Consider the following 18,152-nt stretch of genomic DNA (forward strand, 5'->3'; position numbering starts at 1 on the left):
GCCTGCAACCCAGGCATGTGCCCTTGACCGGGAATCAAACCGTGACCTCTTGGTTCATAACTCGATCTTCAACCACTGATGTTTAGAACCCCAATGTTCAGTCAGGCTGTACATTGGTTTGTTTTTTTTAGACATAATACTATTGCACACCTAATACTGACATTAATATAGTATAAACGTAACTCTTAGATGCACTGGGAAACCAAAACACTTGTGACTCACTTTATTGCGAGATTCACCTTATTGTGGTGAATCTAAAACACAACCCACAGTATCTCATTGCCTTTGTGTCACTACATCACCCCGGGCCTGGCCATAATAAACCAATGGCTTTAACCGGCCCCTCTCCCCTTCCATCCCAAATCACTAGCTTTACCCTCACAACCTTCAAAGGGTCACCAGGGCCCATAAAGCGAAGATAACGCCCTCCCTTTGCCCCATTCTTCCCAAAGCCCTGTGTGTTCCCCTCCCTGCAACGACCCCCAGGCAAGTCCTGCTGCCCATGCCATCACCTCACCGAGGCACTGCTGTTCCCTCCCCCAGGGGCCCCTCACCCTCCACACCCACACCCAATGTCACCACGTGGGAACCTTCCTGAAAACCCGCTGCACTGTGCACCCATCTCGACGGTAACACCGCATCATGTGAAAATTACCTCTTCACAGAAACGCATTTCTCCCTCTTGGCTGGTGTCTTTGGAGGGAAACGCTCGTGACCGACTGGCTTTTTTAATGCTTAGCTCTCCTCCCAGGCCTACTTGGAATAGTCACTTTTCACAAATGGCAGTAAAAGAAATCATGAATGGTATAAAATGAGTAAGAACTCTTTTAGATTTACCCAGAGTTCTACAAATTTCAGAGTGCCCCCCCCCAAAAAAAAAACAAAACAAAACAAAAAAACACCACTTATTCAACCCTCTGTGCAATCTTGGGAGATTATCCCCGTTTTTAAATGCCAGAAATTTGGTTAAGAGAGCACACACAGCCCGTGACAGAACTAGACTATTTAAAATCCCAGCCACCGCCATCTTTGTAAGAAAAGCCTTGCGGAACCATGGCGGTCCCTTTCTGAGCAGACCCCACACGCTCACTGTGCGTTATCCCACTCTGCGTGGCTCTTAACCTTGGCGGCACATGGGTCACCGTGGGAGCTTTCACAAGCCCGACGCCCAGGCCCTTCCCAGAGCAGTAAGTCACCACCTCTGGAGGCCACAGCCTTCTTTCAAGCTCCTCAGGGATTCCATTATGCAGCAAAGGCCAAGAATCACTATCCTAAGCCAGTGGTCGGCAAACTCATTAGTCGACAGAGCCAAATAGCAACAGTACAACGATTAAAATTTTTTTTGAGAGCCATGTTTTTTAAACTTAAACTTCTTCTAACGCCAAAATAGACTTGCCTAGGCTGTGGTATTTTGTGGAAGAGCCACACTCAAGGGGCCAAAGAGCCGCATGTGGCTCGTGAGCCGCAGTTTGCCGACCACTGTCCTAACCAAACCCTTCAAATCGAATTGCACCTCCCGGACAAGGCTGCAGTCTGCTTCTTGTCATTGTCTTGAGGTGCCGTCTGATAGGGCTTGATCAGAATCCGTGATACAACCATGGCTTTGGGAGCCAAGGGCAGCGGGAGCTCAGAGCCAGGCTCCCTGCTGCCTAGGTGTGCGATTTGATCACATGCCTGCTCTGATCACATTAGTTTCCACAGCTGCATTGTCATAAGTCTCAAACGACATGGGGGCAAAGAGACCCTTGGACATGAAATAAGACCGTCTATGTTCGAAAGTGACGGAAAACTGACAACCTGATTGCCCCAAAGAGCACGAGGACCCTGATAACACAATAGAATAATGCAACACCTATCATTACAATTAGCTCCCTCTTGCTTCATATTTTAATATAATAAAATCGAAACATGTTTTCAACTTTTCATATACTATAAAAGAAACAGAGAGAGGTGTTCAAAAGGAATTTCTACACAGACGGCTAGGCTAGATAAGCTATGGCACACATTCAGAGCACATAACGAAAATAAGTTTTAAGAATAACTCACTCATTTACGAGAAAATGAAATCACTTGCAAATGCCATGGTGTGCACAGTGAATAGTTTAAATCAAAATGGCAATATGTTCCCATAACTATTTTTCAAATGCCTTCCAGTAAGAAAAGCCCAAACTCCCTTGTTAGCAATTCCTTTCCATTAACCTTAAATGCTCTGTTACTTAAAATAAAACTTGAGTTTTTCATCCCTTTGATGCTAATACTGAAGAATTTAATAAAGCATTCAAGAAAATTTAAAACCCTTTAAAAGGGAAAGCAATTGGCTAGTCTATCTTTGCAATGGTTGCAGACTAATCCTTAAATTCAAAGCATCTTTGGCCCTCGCCGGTTTAGCTCAGTGGGTAGAGCATTGGCCTACAGACCAAAGGGTCCTGGGTTCAAGTCCAGTCAAGGGCACCTACAGGCCGAAACCGTTTTGGCTCAGTGGTAGAGCGTCGGTCTACGGACTGAAAGGTCCCGGGTTCGATTCCGGTCAAGGGCATGTACGTTGGCTGCGGGGACATCCCGGTAGGGGATGTGCAAGAGGCGGCTGGTCGATGTTTCTTTCTCATCGACGTTTCTGGCTCTCTATCTCTCCCTTCCTCTCTGTTAAAAAATCAATAAAATATATTAAAAAAAAAAAAAAAAAAAAGGCACCTACAGGATCCTTCCCGGCCCAGGCCCTGGTCAGGCTTCATGCAGGAGGCAACCAATCCATGTGTTCCTCTCACATTAATATTTCCCCCTTTCTTACCCTCTCTCGAAAAATCAATGGAAAAATATCCTCAGGTGAGGATTAAAAAAAAAAAGCATCTTTGGAATAGGCTACAAGATTAGCAAGACAACTGTTTTCGTATAAGTAGGAAATAAAAAATGAGAACAAAATAGATTCCTTTTCACCATTGTAATGGATTCAAAACACCATAGCTAAGACATGTTCATCGATCCCCGCGATTACTCCAAGCTGGTGTGTAAAATATGTACCTCGGGGGTGATGTCGGCTTCCGGTTCACTGACCAGTCTGTACTTCTTGCCGTTCTGCAATAACTTGAGGCACACCGGAGGCTTGTCGATTTTCATGAATTTCTTAGAGGAGTGCTTGACAGCCTTGGCAATGTCCTAAGACGGAAATAGGTTTTGGTTGTGAAATGCACCAGCAACAACTCTAAGAGTGGCAAGAGACCCAGCCGTGCAGGGCCAGCCTGCAGGCTCTTCATTTCCTCCTCCCAAGTGCTGGCCTGAGTGACTTCCTCAGGGCTCTCAAAAGAAATGCTGAAGCACAGGCGCCTTCAGTCTGCACCATGAGCTCCTTGGTCTCCAAACATCCTTCTGCAAAAGCCCAACAGCTAAAAGCAACCCAGGTAGACTTGCTGCTGGAGAAGCTGACAAACTGAAGTTAGCACCAGCATGCACCTCTGTGCTCGTTCCATGCCCACCATGGGGATGGGAAGCATCTGTGTTAGGACTCGGGTCCAGTTTACTCAGAGCTGTTTCTACCCAGCATTGCGTTTCTAGCTGGTTGTCACAACTACTCCTCTGGAGGGGACACTGATTGTGTATGTATTGCTCAAATGGTCCCCAAGAGATTAAAGCAACCTTTGGCCCAGGTTGCCTTGGCAAAGCAGCTGTGCAGCTGACATGAAATGTGGGTTTCCTGTAGGCCAAGGTCAAGGAAACCTTTTCCTACAGAGGAGAAAAAAACCCCACCAAGAAGAATGCTAACATAAAACATCTGCCAGAAAGGGCTTCCTGCCTTTGCTGTGCGTGCTCCCTACTGTTCCGGTGGCTCCTCCTCTCCGTTGGCTGACAGGACTGCTTCTTACCCAGCTTCCCAGCAAGCACGGAAACTGAACTGAATTTACTTTTAAAAATACAAAGTTCCTGACTGTGGGTGGTGGGCACACTGCAGTAAACAGATCTCGTATCATAGAAAAGTACACTTGAAACCAGCATGATCCTATTAACCAATGTCACCCCAATAAACTTATTTCCTTTAAAAGCTGCCCAGCCAAGCTGGGTGTGGCTCAGCAGTTGAGCGTTGACCCAGGAACCAAGAGATCACAGGTTTGGTTCCCAGTCAAGGCATATGGCCAGGTAGTAGGCTCGATCATCAATGATTCTCTCATCACTGATGTTTTTCTCTCTCTCTTCCTCTCTCTTCCTCTCTAAAATCAATAAAAAAAATTTAAAAAGCTGCCCAAAAATCAACCAACGCACCTTAGGTTTGCTGTAAAAACTAAACCTTTATTATTTTGAACAAAAAAAAAATTTTTTTTAAAAATACAAAGCTCATTAAATAATATTCCAAAGCTATGCTAATTATACTTTAGATGGTATTGTTTTTATACCATTTTGAAAACTAGCTTCCCAATTGAACCTGTTATCATTAATGAGATTACAAAAAGCAGGTTTACCTTCTTAGGAAGAAACTAAAAGCCTATATTACTTACTATAAAGTGTTTAAACTTTCATACATATTGCTAATTATAATCATTATGATTAACTTTAAAGTCAAAGAAATACTACAACCTAAACCACCAGTAGATAGTTTGATATAAATTCTGTAATTCAAACTAGAACTCCTCAGTTAGTATAGTACACTTCAGACCTAATGCCTAATTTTTTGTTTTGTTTTTTAATTTCTTTATTAAGGTACCACATATTTGTTCTCATCTCTGCATTCCAATTGTTTTGTTTTTTAATGCTTACATTACTTATGTCAAACCCTGATCTAAAATCTGAAAGTATTATTTTAAGCCACTCTTTTATCTGTCTACTTCATTTATTTGTTCTCCACTTACCTCTAAGCCATTACAAGTGCACTGAGAATAGCGAAAGTATGAAAGGACATTCAACTACCACTATTCTAATCTATTTAGTTCAGAAAATGGGCTCAGTATCACAGCCTTATTCTACATCCTGGAAAACTGAACCACGATGAATATATCCAAACTCCCTCCTCTTCCCTCACCATAACAGGGGATTCATGAATATTTGCTGCCATAAAACACAGAATATTGAGGCCATGAACCATAAGACATTCAGATTATCCGAAACATTGCTCTGAGCTTAATGAGTTAACCTGGGAGGCCCATCGTAACTGAGGAGCATTAGGCCAATGAGAAATCTCAAGTCGCCCTATTCTGGACCCCAAAACCCCAGATGTCTCCCCAGTGTTTTTTTCTTTTTTAAAAAAATATATTTTATTGATTTTTTTTACAGGGAGGAAGGGAGAGGGATAGAGAGTCAGAAACATCAATGAGAGAGAAACACCGATCAGCTGCCTCTTGCACACCCCCTATTGGGGATGTGCCCGCAACCAAGGTACACGCCCCCGACCGGAATTGAACCCGGGACCCTTCAGTCTGCAGGCCGGTGCCCCATCCACTGAGCCAAACCAGTTAGGACTCCTTAGTGTTTTCTGGAACAAGTGCTTCTCACACTCTAACCACGCCCGAGTCCCCTGGGAATCCTGCCGAGTACAGGCTCTGCTTCGGTGGGTCTGGGGGAGGGCAGAGCGTGCGCCAAAATTTCAACATGCTCCCAGCTGATGCCGAGGGTTCTGGTCCCCTGGTTCCCAGATGATGTTCTGAGAAGCACTGCTGCAGAGACCGGCTGTCCATCAGGCCACCCTCAAAGGCCAGCCTGCCTGCCTGGGCCAACCTGCCCCTGAAGAGCTCTGCCCCATCTGCTGTCTTCGTGACGCCCATTACGTGTATAAACAACCATACTCCGCGGATCTGAGGACTAGGGGCACACCCAGGCACTGACATCATAGCCGCTGTAGGTAGCTGCCAAATTAGACCCAAAGGGGGACACTTCACAGGGGTAATGTTTGAACACAGAGAACCAAACATTCATTATTCATGTTTACTGGCTTTACCTTGATGAAGGACTCGTTGTTGGTTGCTATGTACACCCGGAAAGATAAGGATGGATTCTGGTCGATGACTTTGTACAGAATCACAGCCCCGTGGTGGTACAACGTTTCTTCGCTTTGAATCACAGGTCCCACAGGAGAAAGAGAGCTCACGTGCCATTTCACATGGGTCGAAGAATGGTCCACAGGGCATTCTAATGAGGCCTCGGAATTTTTAACGTGTAAGACTCGGAATGTCATGTTGGCATCTTGGCCTGCAAAAACATGAAGGTACATGGGTGGTCCAGGGGTTACGGGGGTTGCACACATACACACCATCCTTATCGTTTTAGCAAACAAGTACTTACGGCCCAGGCAGAGGGAATGTGGAAACTGAATGGAGGTAAGACAGGCTGGGTCACACTTGACATCAAACATGGGTCCCCCAACAGCCCAGGGCTTGACAACCAGGTCTGCGTATTTGCTCCAGGACAAGATGCAATACTTGATGTCAACTTTCCTGTTAACCTCAAAGATCAGACCCGTTTCCGTGCACTCGTACACTCCCTCCGTGTCCACCTTCAGCCTGCGTTGGACAGACAAGAACACCTGCTGAGTCTTACTGTCTGGTTAGGAGGAGACTTCTTACAATTATTTATGTTTTTAATTTCACTCAAAAGCATTAAGAAACTGTATTTTAAGAAGCATCATTATCAAAGAAAGCAATCCAGGTAATTATGTAGAATGTATGACATTAGTCATGCTATTTTATGTCTCCCCTAATTGGTGTTACATTTATGCAGAAAATTAAAGTACTCATACTGTCGTGTTTCCCCGAAAATAAGACCTACTTACAGATTTTCTTTTGAGTGAAATATAAGGCATCCCCCCAAAATAAGCCCCCCCACCCCCACCCCTAGGCTCTGTCTCAGAATGCTATTGCTAAACATGAGAGATTTGGTCCACTGATTCTGAAAGAAATGGAGTCGCAAGAAATTCACCAGGAAATTCAGGAATTGGATTTGTTATGATGATGTTCCAGAAGATGATGACATGATTGTCATTGAATAAATGAGTAAATTCTTGATACTGTAGGATTCACAGTTTGTCTGGTTCGTGTTGACAACTACCGTACTACTGTACCGTATGCAGGTAATAAATTTCCTTTATTTTCACTTAACAATAAATGTGTACCGTATTCTTCTTCATGGAAAAATAAGACATCCCCTGAAAATAAGACCTAGTGCATCTTTGGGAGCAAAAATTAATATAAGACACTGTCTTATTTTCGGGGAAACGGGGTACTAAGTCTCCTGTATTCACAATTACTTACAAAAACTGTCCCCCGGAAAGGCGTCTAGGGGTCACTTGTTCGTTGTGTTTCTGGAGAAAAACACATGTAACAAATGAATAACATATAATGAAGTGTTTTCTTAAATAAAACAAATTAGAGAGTCATATTTTACAATTAAAAGATACTTACATTTTCAGCATTACAGTGTTGACAGTGAGGTTCAATTTTAATACATTCTAAATAACAGAGACAAAGTTTTTCTTAGATGAATGTGATCGGCATTTTCAAATAATAATTTTTAAATACATATGTGTAACATGCTCAATTATAAAATTCAAAGGTATATATGCCCCTCAGCAATGATATTTAAAATAATGCTTTGGAAAACTTAAGTTCATACCTGAATTAAAATGCTCTGTGTGTGTTTCTTTGTCTCCCCATTCTTCAGCTGTAAAAGATGGTGTCACACATCTATTGGCACAAGTCAATCACGGGGTAAATCTCCTACTAAACACACCCCTTCAGCTTCACAGCCAATAGGAACTTTAAGCACATTTTAACTGTCTCTGTGTGTTGATTCAATGACACATGAAATGTCATCATATTTGAGAATCCCACTGCAGGTCTAAGGCAGGGGTGGGGAACCTTTTTTTTCTGCCAAAGGCACTTTGGATAGTTATAACATCATTCGTGGGTCGTACAAGATTATCAACTTAGAAATAGGACTGCTATATTTGGTCAAGCATTTGATTAACTTATCCCTAATGCCCTGGCAGGGCCAGACCAAATGATTTTGTGGGCCTTACATGGCCCTCGGGCTGGACGTCCCCTGACCCTGGTAATGCATGAAAATAAGTTTCAATGTGACAAGGTTCAACACACCCCATCTGGGCACATAATTCTTTATCTGACGTTTCTATACAGCAGCCACTGCTTTCAGCATCCCTCAACCCTCTCCTCGCATCCTCCTGACAGTTCTGCATGGAGATGGCAGGGGGAATCAGACAGAATGGGAGGGCAGCACGCTGCCTCGCTCTTACCCTGAGCGGAAGCGCCCTCGGCGGAAGCCTCTCCCAGTTCCTCATCTGTGGAGACAAGAAGGGCTTAGGGCACAGGTGCTCTCGGACCATCTCCTCCTCCCCCCACCGCCCCCTTCACCCCGGCCAGCTTCTCAGCCAGAGCACTGCGGCCCCTCCTGAAGGCTGACCGGAGTCAGGCACTAAGCAGGAGTCCTTGTTCCCCAGACATGGCGTGGCTGGCACCAGCCCTCCAGGCTGTCAGAGTTAGGGAGGGATGTGCTTGGAAGGGATCTGATTTCAGGCATAAAGCGGGACCTGAGTTGAGGCGGTTTATAAGACTCTCCGCCTTTGCACGCAGACTCCTACGTGGTTCCAGACTCAACAAGACCCAGGTGCCCACCTCTGGGCCCTGACTGCCCTCCAATTACCACCACCACCACCACACCCCCACCATTTGTCCACCCCACAGCACACTCCTGACTCAGGACCTTTGCACGCCCTATCTCCTCCCACAGATATTCTCGTTGCTCACTCTCTCACACCCTTGAGGTGTGTGCTCAGGGTCACTTTACCTGAGCACTGTCCTATTGGCCCCCCTGAAACAGGGTCTGCTCGACACACTCACTCTTCCCCCTTCATTTCCCTTCAGCATCTCCCTCCCGCTGACCTGGCACCTGCAGTTCAGTGTGTCTGCTTCCCGGCTCTCTCCCCACTAGAATGTCAGCTTCAGAACCTTTATCACTAGGGCCTGGTAAGTGTTCAATGCCTATTTCCTGAGTGACCAGAATTCTGTAATACCAGAAATCCTAATATGCTAAGTGTCCAGTCGTCCATTCAACCAATCAAAGTATAATATGCTGATGATATGCTAAGGCCGCTCAACCGCTCACTATGATGTGCTCTAACTGCCAGGGGGCAGACGCTCCAACTGGTAAGTTAGCTTGCTGCTGGGGTCCAGCCAATCGGGACTGAGTGAGATGGGCCAAACATGCCCTGGACCCCTCCCATGGTCTCTCCCTGGCTGGCCAACCTCCTGTGTCCCTCCCTGACCCCAATCGTGCATCCGTGGGGTCCCTCAGCCTGGCCTGTGCCCTCTCGCAATCTGGGTTGAGGGAGCCCTCCCCCCCCCCCCGCAGTGCACAAATTTCGTGCACTGGGCCTCTAGTGTACCATGAAAGAGAACAGCACTGGATTTCCTATTATCTACACTGGCCACTGGTTACATGAGCTTGGGCTGTCTATAGTTATGTTACTAAATCTTTGGTGCCTCACTTTCCTCATCTGTTAAATAGGGATTAAAATAATAGCACCCCACAAAGTTAGGAAAATTAATTATAGTTAGGTGCTGTGCCTCGCACTCAGCAATTCTTCAATGCGTGTTACCGGTCAACTATTATATTGCTATGGTGATGGGTAGGATTTATTAAAAAATTCAAGAGTTCTAAAGTAGCCTGGCCAGTGTGGCTCAATGGTTGAGCATCAACCCATGAACCTGGGCAACTCAATTCCCAGTGGGTGCATACAAGAGGCAGCCAATCAATGTTTTCCTCTCATCGGTGTTCCTATCTCTCTAACCCTCTCCCTTCCTCTTTAAATCAATAAAAACTTTTTTTTTAGCCGAAACTGGTTTGCTCAGTGGATAGAGCGTCGGCTTATGGACTGAAAGGTCCTGGGTTCGATTCCACTCAAGGGCATGTTCCTTGGTTATGGGCACATCACCAGTACGGGGTGTGCAAGGGGCAGCTGATCGATGATTCTCTCTCATCGATGTTTCTAACTATCCCTCTCTCTTCCTCTCTGTAAAAAATCAATAAAATTTATTTTTTAAAAACCCAGAGAGATTCTTAAAAAAAAATAATAATAACTTTAAAAAAAATAATTCCAAAGACAACAATCTCTCACTTGGGGTCGGATGCCTGGATTTGTATTTGAAATGTCTGAACGGCCTTTGGGAGGGTCACCCTGGGGTGGCATAGCACTCCTCAACATGGTGTAAGGCCCTGTGCCATCACCAGTGCCCACAGGTGCGACCTTCCTGCAGGACAGAGATCCATCGGGAGCTACACAGGCTGCCTCGTCTCTGGGACTTTCAGAGCAGTCCGTGTCCAGGCACCAGGACTGCAAGAGAGAGCCAACTGCCAAACACAGCGCTAAAACGAATGGCAAAGGGAGACTGAGAGTATTCAAATCCTGGACTCGGAATGCGATACCATGTTTCCCCGAAAATAAGACATCCTCCAAAAATAAGACGTAGCACATGGAAAGATAAGATATCCCCTGAAAATAAGACCTAGTGCAACTTTGGGAGAAAAAATTAACATAAGACACTGTCTTATTAATCGGGGAAACGGGGTAGATGAAAAAGGCTCTGAAATACTAACCCCAGTCCTGTACCACACAACCTGCCGATCAGATTCCCTCAGTCACTGCCCCTTAAAGAATCATTAAATTCTAAATTATAATAATGGCATACGTCACACTGTATGTCATCCACAATCCATGTTTTTTCTGTCTTGCCGTCTGCCTTGGGAGTAGAAAGAGGAAAAGAGCTTAGAGAATCCTAACCAGCGGGCAAACCCCGTCTGTAACTAGGTCTTCCCAGCCAAAGCGGAGGAACCGGTGCGACTCCCCCCCAGCCCATGAGCCACGGTTTCCCTGCGACCTACAGTGGTCCTCAACCTTCCTAATGCAGCGACCCTTTAATACCGTTCCTCGTGTTGTGGTGACCCCCAACCTTAAATTATTTTCGCTGCTGCTTCATAGCTGTAATTTTGCTGCTGGTATGAATCGTAATGTAAGTATCTGCGTTTTCTGATGGTCTTAGGCAACCCCTGTGAAAGGGTCGCTCGACCCCCGCAAAGGGGTCGCCACCCGCAGGTTGAGAACCGCTGATGGCAGAGCTCAGGCCTGTGCGTAGGGATACATCCGATCCCAAGGAAGATGGATGGGCCACAGTGCCAGCCAGCGCACGCAGGAGCAAGCATCCCGGGGGGTGGCCCACCTCCTCCTACTTGAGAATGGAGGTGAGTGGGAGGGTGCCTGCGCCCTCTCTCCCCCAGTGTGGAGAATAAGCGGCCTTCTCACAAAAAGAGTGACCCTGGGGAAGGCAGGGAGGGCCCTTTAGATGAACCCGGGGCTCTAAGGTCAAGCATCCTCTGCCGACAGAAGACATCGGAGCACTCTCACTGCCAAAGACTTAGGTGTCTAACCCAGCAGGGCCAGGGCCAGCCGCTCCTGCCCGCACAGGCCCTGCCTGACTGCAGAGGCCTTGCCTGACCGCACTGACCCCAGCCTGTCGTGAGCTCCGCTGACTCCAAATGCCTCCCCCGAGGGTTGCGGGCCCGGTGGCCCAGACCTCGACCTCGCTTCTGGACCGTACGGGTCCTGCCCCTGGTTCCTGGGTCCCCGTGGCCACTGACCCCGTTAGCAGGCAGAGACCACAGAGGTGTGATCCCTACGTGCAGCTTTCTGCTTTGGTTCCTGCCCGAAGCCAGTCGGCGGAGGCTGGACTGAGGATGAAACAATCTATTAACGTGTAAAGAAGACCGGGAGGTGGAGGGCACATTTTCCCTTTTGCATATCAGAATGGACATCTACTCCCCAGGCGTAACAGGGAGATAATTAAGGTTTGTATCAACACACAACACGACTGCAAAGCGCTTACAACTGCCTTCGGAGATTCCCGTCGGAAAGCTGCAGAGGGAATCAGATTAAGTGCAGAAGGACTTCTGAGGGAAGAGGCTTCACTTATGTTAAGTGCTGCTAAGAAGCCCTCCGACTGCCTCATACAGTGTTTGTGTTCACGGGCTGAGATCAGATTCTCAGGCCGGGGACAAAATCCTTTCGTGTAGTAAAATCGGTGAAAATATCAGCTTAGTCACTCACCAAACTTTAAATGCAAACAAACCAAACTTTATATTTAGAATCTGTGTCCTTAAAAGTGGTTTCAGACTCAAGTTGCTCACACAGAGCCAGAAGGAGCAAGCCAGGAACTGCCGACCACAAGTGGTGCCGCGTCTTCGGCAGCGGCAGTGTTTACCCTACGATCAGCCCGGGCAGTGACCGCCAGGAAGGAAGCCAGCACCACTGCGGCCTCAATCTGCTCTCCCCGGGGAAGCCGTGAGAGCAGAACCCCAATCTCTGCACCCCCGGGGCAGAGAACGAACACGAGCTCCCATGTTCAAAATGCTTACGAGGTGCTTAGTGTCACCGAAACCGGTTTGGCTCAGTGGATAGAGTGTCAGCCTGTGGACCTAAAGGTCCCAGGTTCGTTTCCGGTCAAGGGCGTGTGCCTTGGTTGCAGGCACATCCCCAGTGGGGGGTGTGCAAGAGGCAGCTGATCAGTGTTTCTAGCTCTCTATCCCTCTCTCTTCCCCTCTGTAAAAACTCAATAAAATATATATTTTTTTAAAAAGGTGCTTAGTGTCTAACTCATGTTTTGCTCAGAAATAGATCTTGAACAAACTTAGAAACCCCCGAGGGCTAACTTTCTCTTTCTTCCTTTCAACAACAAAAGTAAAACTTCAGAGGAAGGATGTACTTACTTGTCTCTTCTGTTTTGGGCTCCTCGTTATCTACAAAAAAAAAAAAAAGGCTAAGTCAGATTCAGATGCCAGCTTGAGAAAACCCAGGCTAAATGGGAGAATAGGTAAAATGTGTGCCCATCACCAATAGCAACCATTTCCTGCCTTTCTTCTTCAGCTCATCCTGTTTTGCTACTTCGCTTGCCAACTAGAATGATTCCCCATGTAAGTACTTTTTTGGTATTAGACAAGATCATGCTAGAAATTAATATGTCCTGAAGCAATGAGGTGTGTGTGTACAACTTTAAAATAAAGGGTTGTGGCCGAAACCGGTTTGGCTCAGTGGTAGAGTGTCGGTCTGCGGACTGAAAGGTCCCAGGTTCGATTCCGGTCAGGGGCATGTACGTTGGCTGCGGGCACATCCCCAGTAGGGGATGTGCAAGAGGCAGCTGGTTGATGTTTCTCTCTCATCGACGTTTCTAGCTCTCTATCTCTCTCCCTTCCTCTCTGTAAAAAATCAATAAAATATATATATATTTTTTTTTTTTTATTTATTTTTTTTTTAAATAAAGGGTTGTGTGCTTCGCCTGGATTAAAGAAACAGAGGCACATATACTACTTACCAGAGTCACTACTGTCAGAACTGCTCTCGGAACTGCTGTCCTCTCCTAAATAAAAACACACGCCAGAAGCACACAACAAATAAGCAGCAGAAACCACTGTAACTTACGCTGTTGAAAAACAGGTCCCATCTCCACTGATCTCTCCTTTTAGTCACTGCTCTAGTCCACCACGAAGGAGGCTTACACTTCCTTGGAAACGGATACAACTTGAACCCCTTTAAGGATGAGCTCAGCTCACATGCTGGCTGCGGTCATCATCCATGGGTGTCACACGAGTCCTAGCCGACCTTGACCTGCTCACTGCGTCCATCTCACCTTTACACTTGCACATCTAGAATAAGGTGACCAGACGTCCCACTTTTGGTGAGACAGTCCCGATTTTTAACAATGTGTCCCTCGGCGTTTTAAAAAAAAAAAAAAAGTCCCAATTTTTTTTCCAAAAATCGAGACTTTTTTAAAACGCCGAGAGATGCGGGACACATTGTTAAAAATCAGGACGTCTGGTCACCTTAACCTAGGAGGTTCCCAGGCACACGCTCCATGCGGACGGGGCAGAATTCTGGAGTGCAGAAGCCACTTCACGGGAGCACAGGACACATTCAGTCCACGTTGCTAACGACTACTGGAGTGGGCCCCGAGAATGCTCCCGTCACTTCCTCACCCCCCAGCGCAGCAGCTCCACCCACGGCAATCAGGCTACTGTTCCCACAACTAGTGTGGGATCCTTTTCCCTGTGACCCACAGGCCTGCTCACCCCCAGGCCCATGGCACCCGCAGCGAAGGACACCAACCACTTCCTCTTGCCCACATGACCTCCCCGGTGGAGCCGGTCCTGGCTCCCCTCCAGCCTCTCTGAGAGCCCTCCACTTGCCTCTGTGGCTTCTCTCCACTGTTCACCCCCATCTTCCTCTCCACCTCCCACCCCCAACAAAAGCCCCAGGCCTCACTCCCAATTCCCCACTCCCAGCCTCCTTTCCGGCCATCTGACCTTCAGTCTCTGAAAGCAGCGCTGTCTCTGGAACCAGAACAACTCTTCCCCACATTTGCCCTGTCACCCCAATTTATCACCTCCTCTGGGAAGCCCCCCAGGGCCACCCCAGCCAAGTGTCCAACCACCTGGCTGGACTCACTTGGGATGCTGTATTAAGTTAAAGTGGCCAGTCTGAAAATGACCTAACTGCCTCATCAGATAAATTCCAGTCCCACTACGTACAGCTTTATCACCAAACTTTAAAGTAACTGACTTCCCGGCCGAGACCGGTTTGGCTCAGTGGATAGAGCGTCGGCCTGCGGATTGAAGGGTCCCGGGTTCGATTCTGGTCAAGGGCATGTACCCTGGTTGCAGGCACATCCCCAGTAAGGGTGTGTGCAAGAGGCAGCTGATCGATGATTCTCTCTCTTCGATATTTCTAACTCTCTAGCCCTCTCTCTTCCTCTCTGTAAAAAAATCAATAAAAAAAATATATTTAAAGTAACTGACTTCCCGAGAACAGGTAATCATGAAACTTTAAAATATATTCAACTCTTTCAAGCTGAAAGATGGAAGTCCCTACCTTTCATTCGGATTGTTTGAAGTGAATCAGAAAAATAAAACTGTAATTTGCTATGAATTCGTGATTGTATAAAAATTTCACTTGGGACATTTACCAATATTAATCAGAATCTTTACCTGATTTAGAGTCCTTTGAAGTGTCTAGGTTGGGGCTAGGGCAACCTAAATTTTGAGAAAGAAAGAAATGTGTAAATACGACCATAAAGTAAACCATTATGTTCTTTTTTTTGTAAAAGGCACTTAGCCAATAAACGTAGAAGCTCCCTCTACTACAAACTGCATTCCCTCTTTAGACCCACAGCAACCTTGCATGTCAAACTAATGCAAATGATGTCACAGTCTCAGGAGAAAAAAAAGAGATAGACCAAGAAACCTTAAGCCTTTTCCAGGAAAGAGAGAACAGGAAGCCAACAAACTGGAGATTTCCACTGGGCTGGTTCTGAGTTTTGTGCCAAAACAAACTGCCTTTGTTCCTCTGATCAGCTCAGCAGCCCCCTAAAAACACCCCTGGCCATGGAGTAACTTGACACCAGAAAGAAAGAAACAGAAGTGATGTTCTTTCCCAGGCGAAGGACTGTCAACAGGAGGAGCTGGCAGGGTATGCCGAGACCAGACCAGGGAGGCCTGGAATGCCACTGGGAAGAACGAGCATCCCTGACGTTCCACAGGGAATACCACGGAGGCACAGACGGCATACTGGTAAGAGCTTCAGACTGGCCCTGGCGGTCCCCGAGATGGCGGCTACTGGGGGGCACTGATGTTCAGGATGGACCCGAGCCTCACACCAGGAGGCCACGGCGGAGATCCGGAGATGAAGGGACAAGAGCCGAAGCCAGGGGGAGTGCCCCGGGCAAGGAGAAATGGCAGATGATGGAGGAGAAGGGAGTGGCAGAAGTTACCTCCGATGTCAAATAAAGCCAGAACATGTCTGTGTAGGGAAGGACTGCTCCTCAGTTCTCATGCCCGCGTCTGTGTTTATGCCGCGCTCAACGACCTCTCATGCCCCCTGCACCCGGAACAGGCATCCACACCGGGCTGGTGAACCACAGCGGCTTAACTACGGATTAACTGACGCCCTCAGGCTTGGGCGGAGACTACTGACCCCCTCAATTGTATAAACAGACTCAGTGCCTAACTGTGGGTAAGCAAGCACTGGGCAGAAATGAGAAGAAAATCCAGCACCAGAAAACAGCTTACGGGTTAATGCCGCAATGAGGGCGGGAGCAGCTGTGCGTTAGACAAATCACTGCAGGAAATCACAACAATACTACAGAAGCTAGGCCAGGGGTGTGTGGGTCCAGGAGAGAAACAGACCAATCATTGAAGATGAGGGGTTCAGCACGAGTTCATGAATCTGGGTGAGCTGACACAAGTCTTGGAGGCGAAATGAGAGGGGAGGGAGAGGCATCTCAGGCAGACAGAAACGGGCAAAAGCGAAGCTGGGGTGGGGTGAGGGGTAGGGGTGGCGTGTATGCGGGCGGGAGGTTCATGTCAACACTGGGAAGGAGAGCCCCCAGGTCTGACTACAGGCATCCCCGGACATTGCCCACGCCAGCCAAACGCTACCCAAACCTTTGTTAGATTATATCATGACGCTTTTATTAGGCAGGTTATTGCTCTGCACTGAGAAGAAAAGAAAAAATGAGCCACAAGATGGAAACAGAACTTGCAAAGTAAGACAGTGGTCCCAGGATGGACTAGGGAGTTTGAGTGACACACTAACACCTCAAGTGGCCTCGGGACCCTCCTCCAGGATGGCTCTCAGCCACGCAGCGCAGGCCAGAGGCCAAGGCGAGAACTACAACACGCTTTATAGACTCAAAACAAGCAGCACCAGCCAAGAGAGGACTCGATCCTCAGCAGCCCCACCAAACCCAGGAGCAGACCTACTTTATTCCTTTAATTCGAGGGTTCTGGTTTGACCCAGAATCCGGGAGATAACTGTGTTGCTGCTTCATTAAGTGTATAAAACTGATGGTCACACTCAAGTATTAAAGATAACACCTCTTTTTTATGTACGGAAAATTTATAGAATTCAGTTGCTGATACTTCGTTATTGAATTTAAACTTGAATGCCAATTCGTCCCAGTTGCATCCACTATGTACGTTATAGAATTTAAACGTAGGTTAGAAAGAACATGAGACTCAGAGTTGAAAAGGAGTGGAGTATAAGAGCATGTACGTCCTATCATCAACTTGTGAAAGGCTACAAAGGCCCAAGCTCTTTACATTTCACCCTTTTAAGTATCTGTTGAAAAATAATAAAATTTTAAAGAAAAGTCCTATCCTTTCATCCTAACCCAATGATTATCTTAATACATTTCCATAAGTCAGTGAATGCATGAACGCAACAAAGCAACTGCAGCCAGTAAGTAAAATTAACAAAGAAATCATTTTCTAGAACTGCAAATGTTCCAGTTTTTCAATAAAACTGGCTTAGAGGTACCATACCTTTTTCTTCTGAAGAGACATTGTGATCATCACTAAAACAAGAAAAGAAAAATTAGTTTTATAAACTGATACTAATTTTATACACAATAATTATGAAAATGACCACTGTATTATGTTTCTCCAGGAATGCTACAGGGAAAGAACGTTCTCTGCTCAGCCCTCTCCCTGCCCCTCAGCTTCCATGGCCTGACTCCACACCGCACCCACACAGGCGGCTTACCCAGTGCGCCCGTGAACTCCCTGTCCTGGGGCACCCCCAGAGCCAGCACTCCTTCCCGGGTCCACGGCACTGCCATGAACATGCCCAGCCATCGGCCGCCCCTGTCATGTCTCCCGTAACCCAATCCTATGTGCCCATCCTGCACTGGCCTCCAGCCCTCACCTGGTTCCTCGGAGAGCCTCTCCCGGGTACCCCTGCTCTCTCGGGTCCCCTCCTCTCCTGGATCCCCCTTCTCTCCAGGGTCCCCCTCCTCTTCCTGTCCCCCTGCTCTCCAGGTTCCCCCTCCTCTTCCTGTCCCCCTGCTCTCCCGGGTCCCCTCCTCTCCTGGATCCCCCCTTCTCTCCAGGTTCCCCCTCCTCTTCCTGTCCCCCTGCTCTCCCGGGTCTCCTCCTCTCCTGGATCCCCCTGCTCTCCAGGTTCCCTCTCCTCTTCCTGTCCTCCTGCACTTCTGGATCCCCCCTGCTCTCCTAGGCACCTCTCTCCTGGGTCCCCCTGTTCTCCCAGGTCTACTCACTATGTCTCTGCCTCTCCCCTCAGACTCAGTGTGCCTGAGAAAAATGAAGGCTCAGAGAGCTCC

At 47.3% G+C, this 18,152-nt stretch overlaps 1 protein-coding gene across 3 annotated transcripts in view; it reads right to left on the reverse strand.

The window, feature by feature from the left end:
• The window catches only part of LOC118723655 (caspase recruitment domain-containing protein 8), a 42,639-nt gene that overhangs the window by 13,519 nt on the left and 10,968 nt on the right, over window positions 1-18,152 (reverse strand). For 2 of the 3 annotated variants that reach the window (XM_036446205.2, XM_036446206.2), the window contains exons 2-12: window positions 17,356-17,387; window positions 15,022-15,066; window positions 13,353-13,397; window positions 12,751-12,780; window positions 8,228-8,272; window positions 7,588-7,635; window positions 7,377-7,423; window positions 7,227-7,276; window positions 6,262-6,479; window positions 5,918-6,168; window positions 3,019-3,153 (exon numbers count right to left, since the gene is read on the reverse strand). In XM_036446205.2, the coding sequence (XP_036302098.1) occupies window positions 3,019-3,153; window positions 5,918-6,168; window positions 6,262-6,479; window positions 7,227-7,276; window positions 7,377-7,423; window positions 7,588-7,635; window positions 8,228-8,272; window positions 12,751-12,780; window positions 13,353-13,397; window positions 15,022-15,066; window positions 17,356-17,387 (946 nt within the window). The remainder of the gene's footprint in view (window positions 1-3,018; window positions 3,154-5,917; window positions 6,169-6,261; window positions 6,480-7,226; window positions 7,277-7,376; window positions 7,424-7,587; window positions 7,636-8,227; window positions 8,273-12,750; window positions 12,781-13,352; window positions 13,398-15,021; window positions 15,067-17,355; window positions 17,388-18,152) is intronic. The other variant, XM_036446208.2, reaches the window with a different exon arrangement.

The sequence above is a fragment of the Pipistrellus kuhlii genome, unplaced genomic scaffold, assembly GCF_014108245.1.
Source record: "Pipistrellus kuhlii isolate mPipKuh1 unplaced genomic scaffold, mPipKuh1.p scaffold_m20_p_2, whole genome shotgun sequence".
NCBI classification, from domain to species: Eukaryota; Metazoa; Chordata; class Mammalia; order Chiroptera; family Vespertilionidae; genus Pipistrellus; species Pipistrellus kuhlii.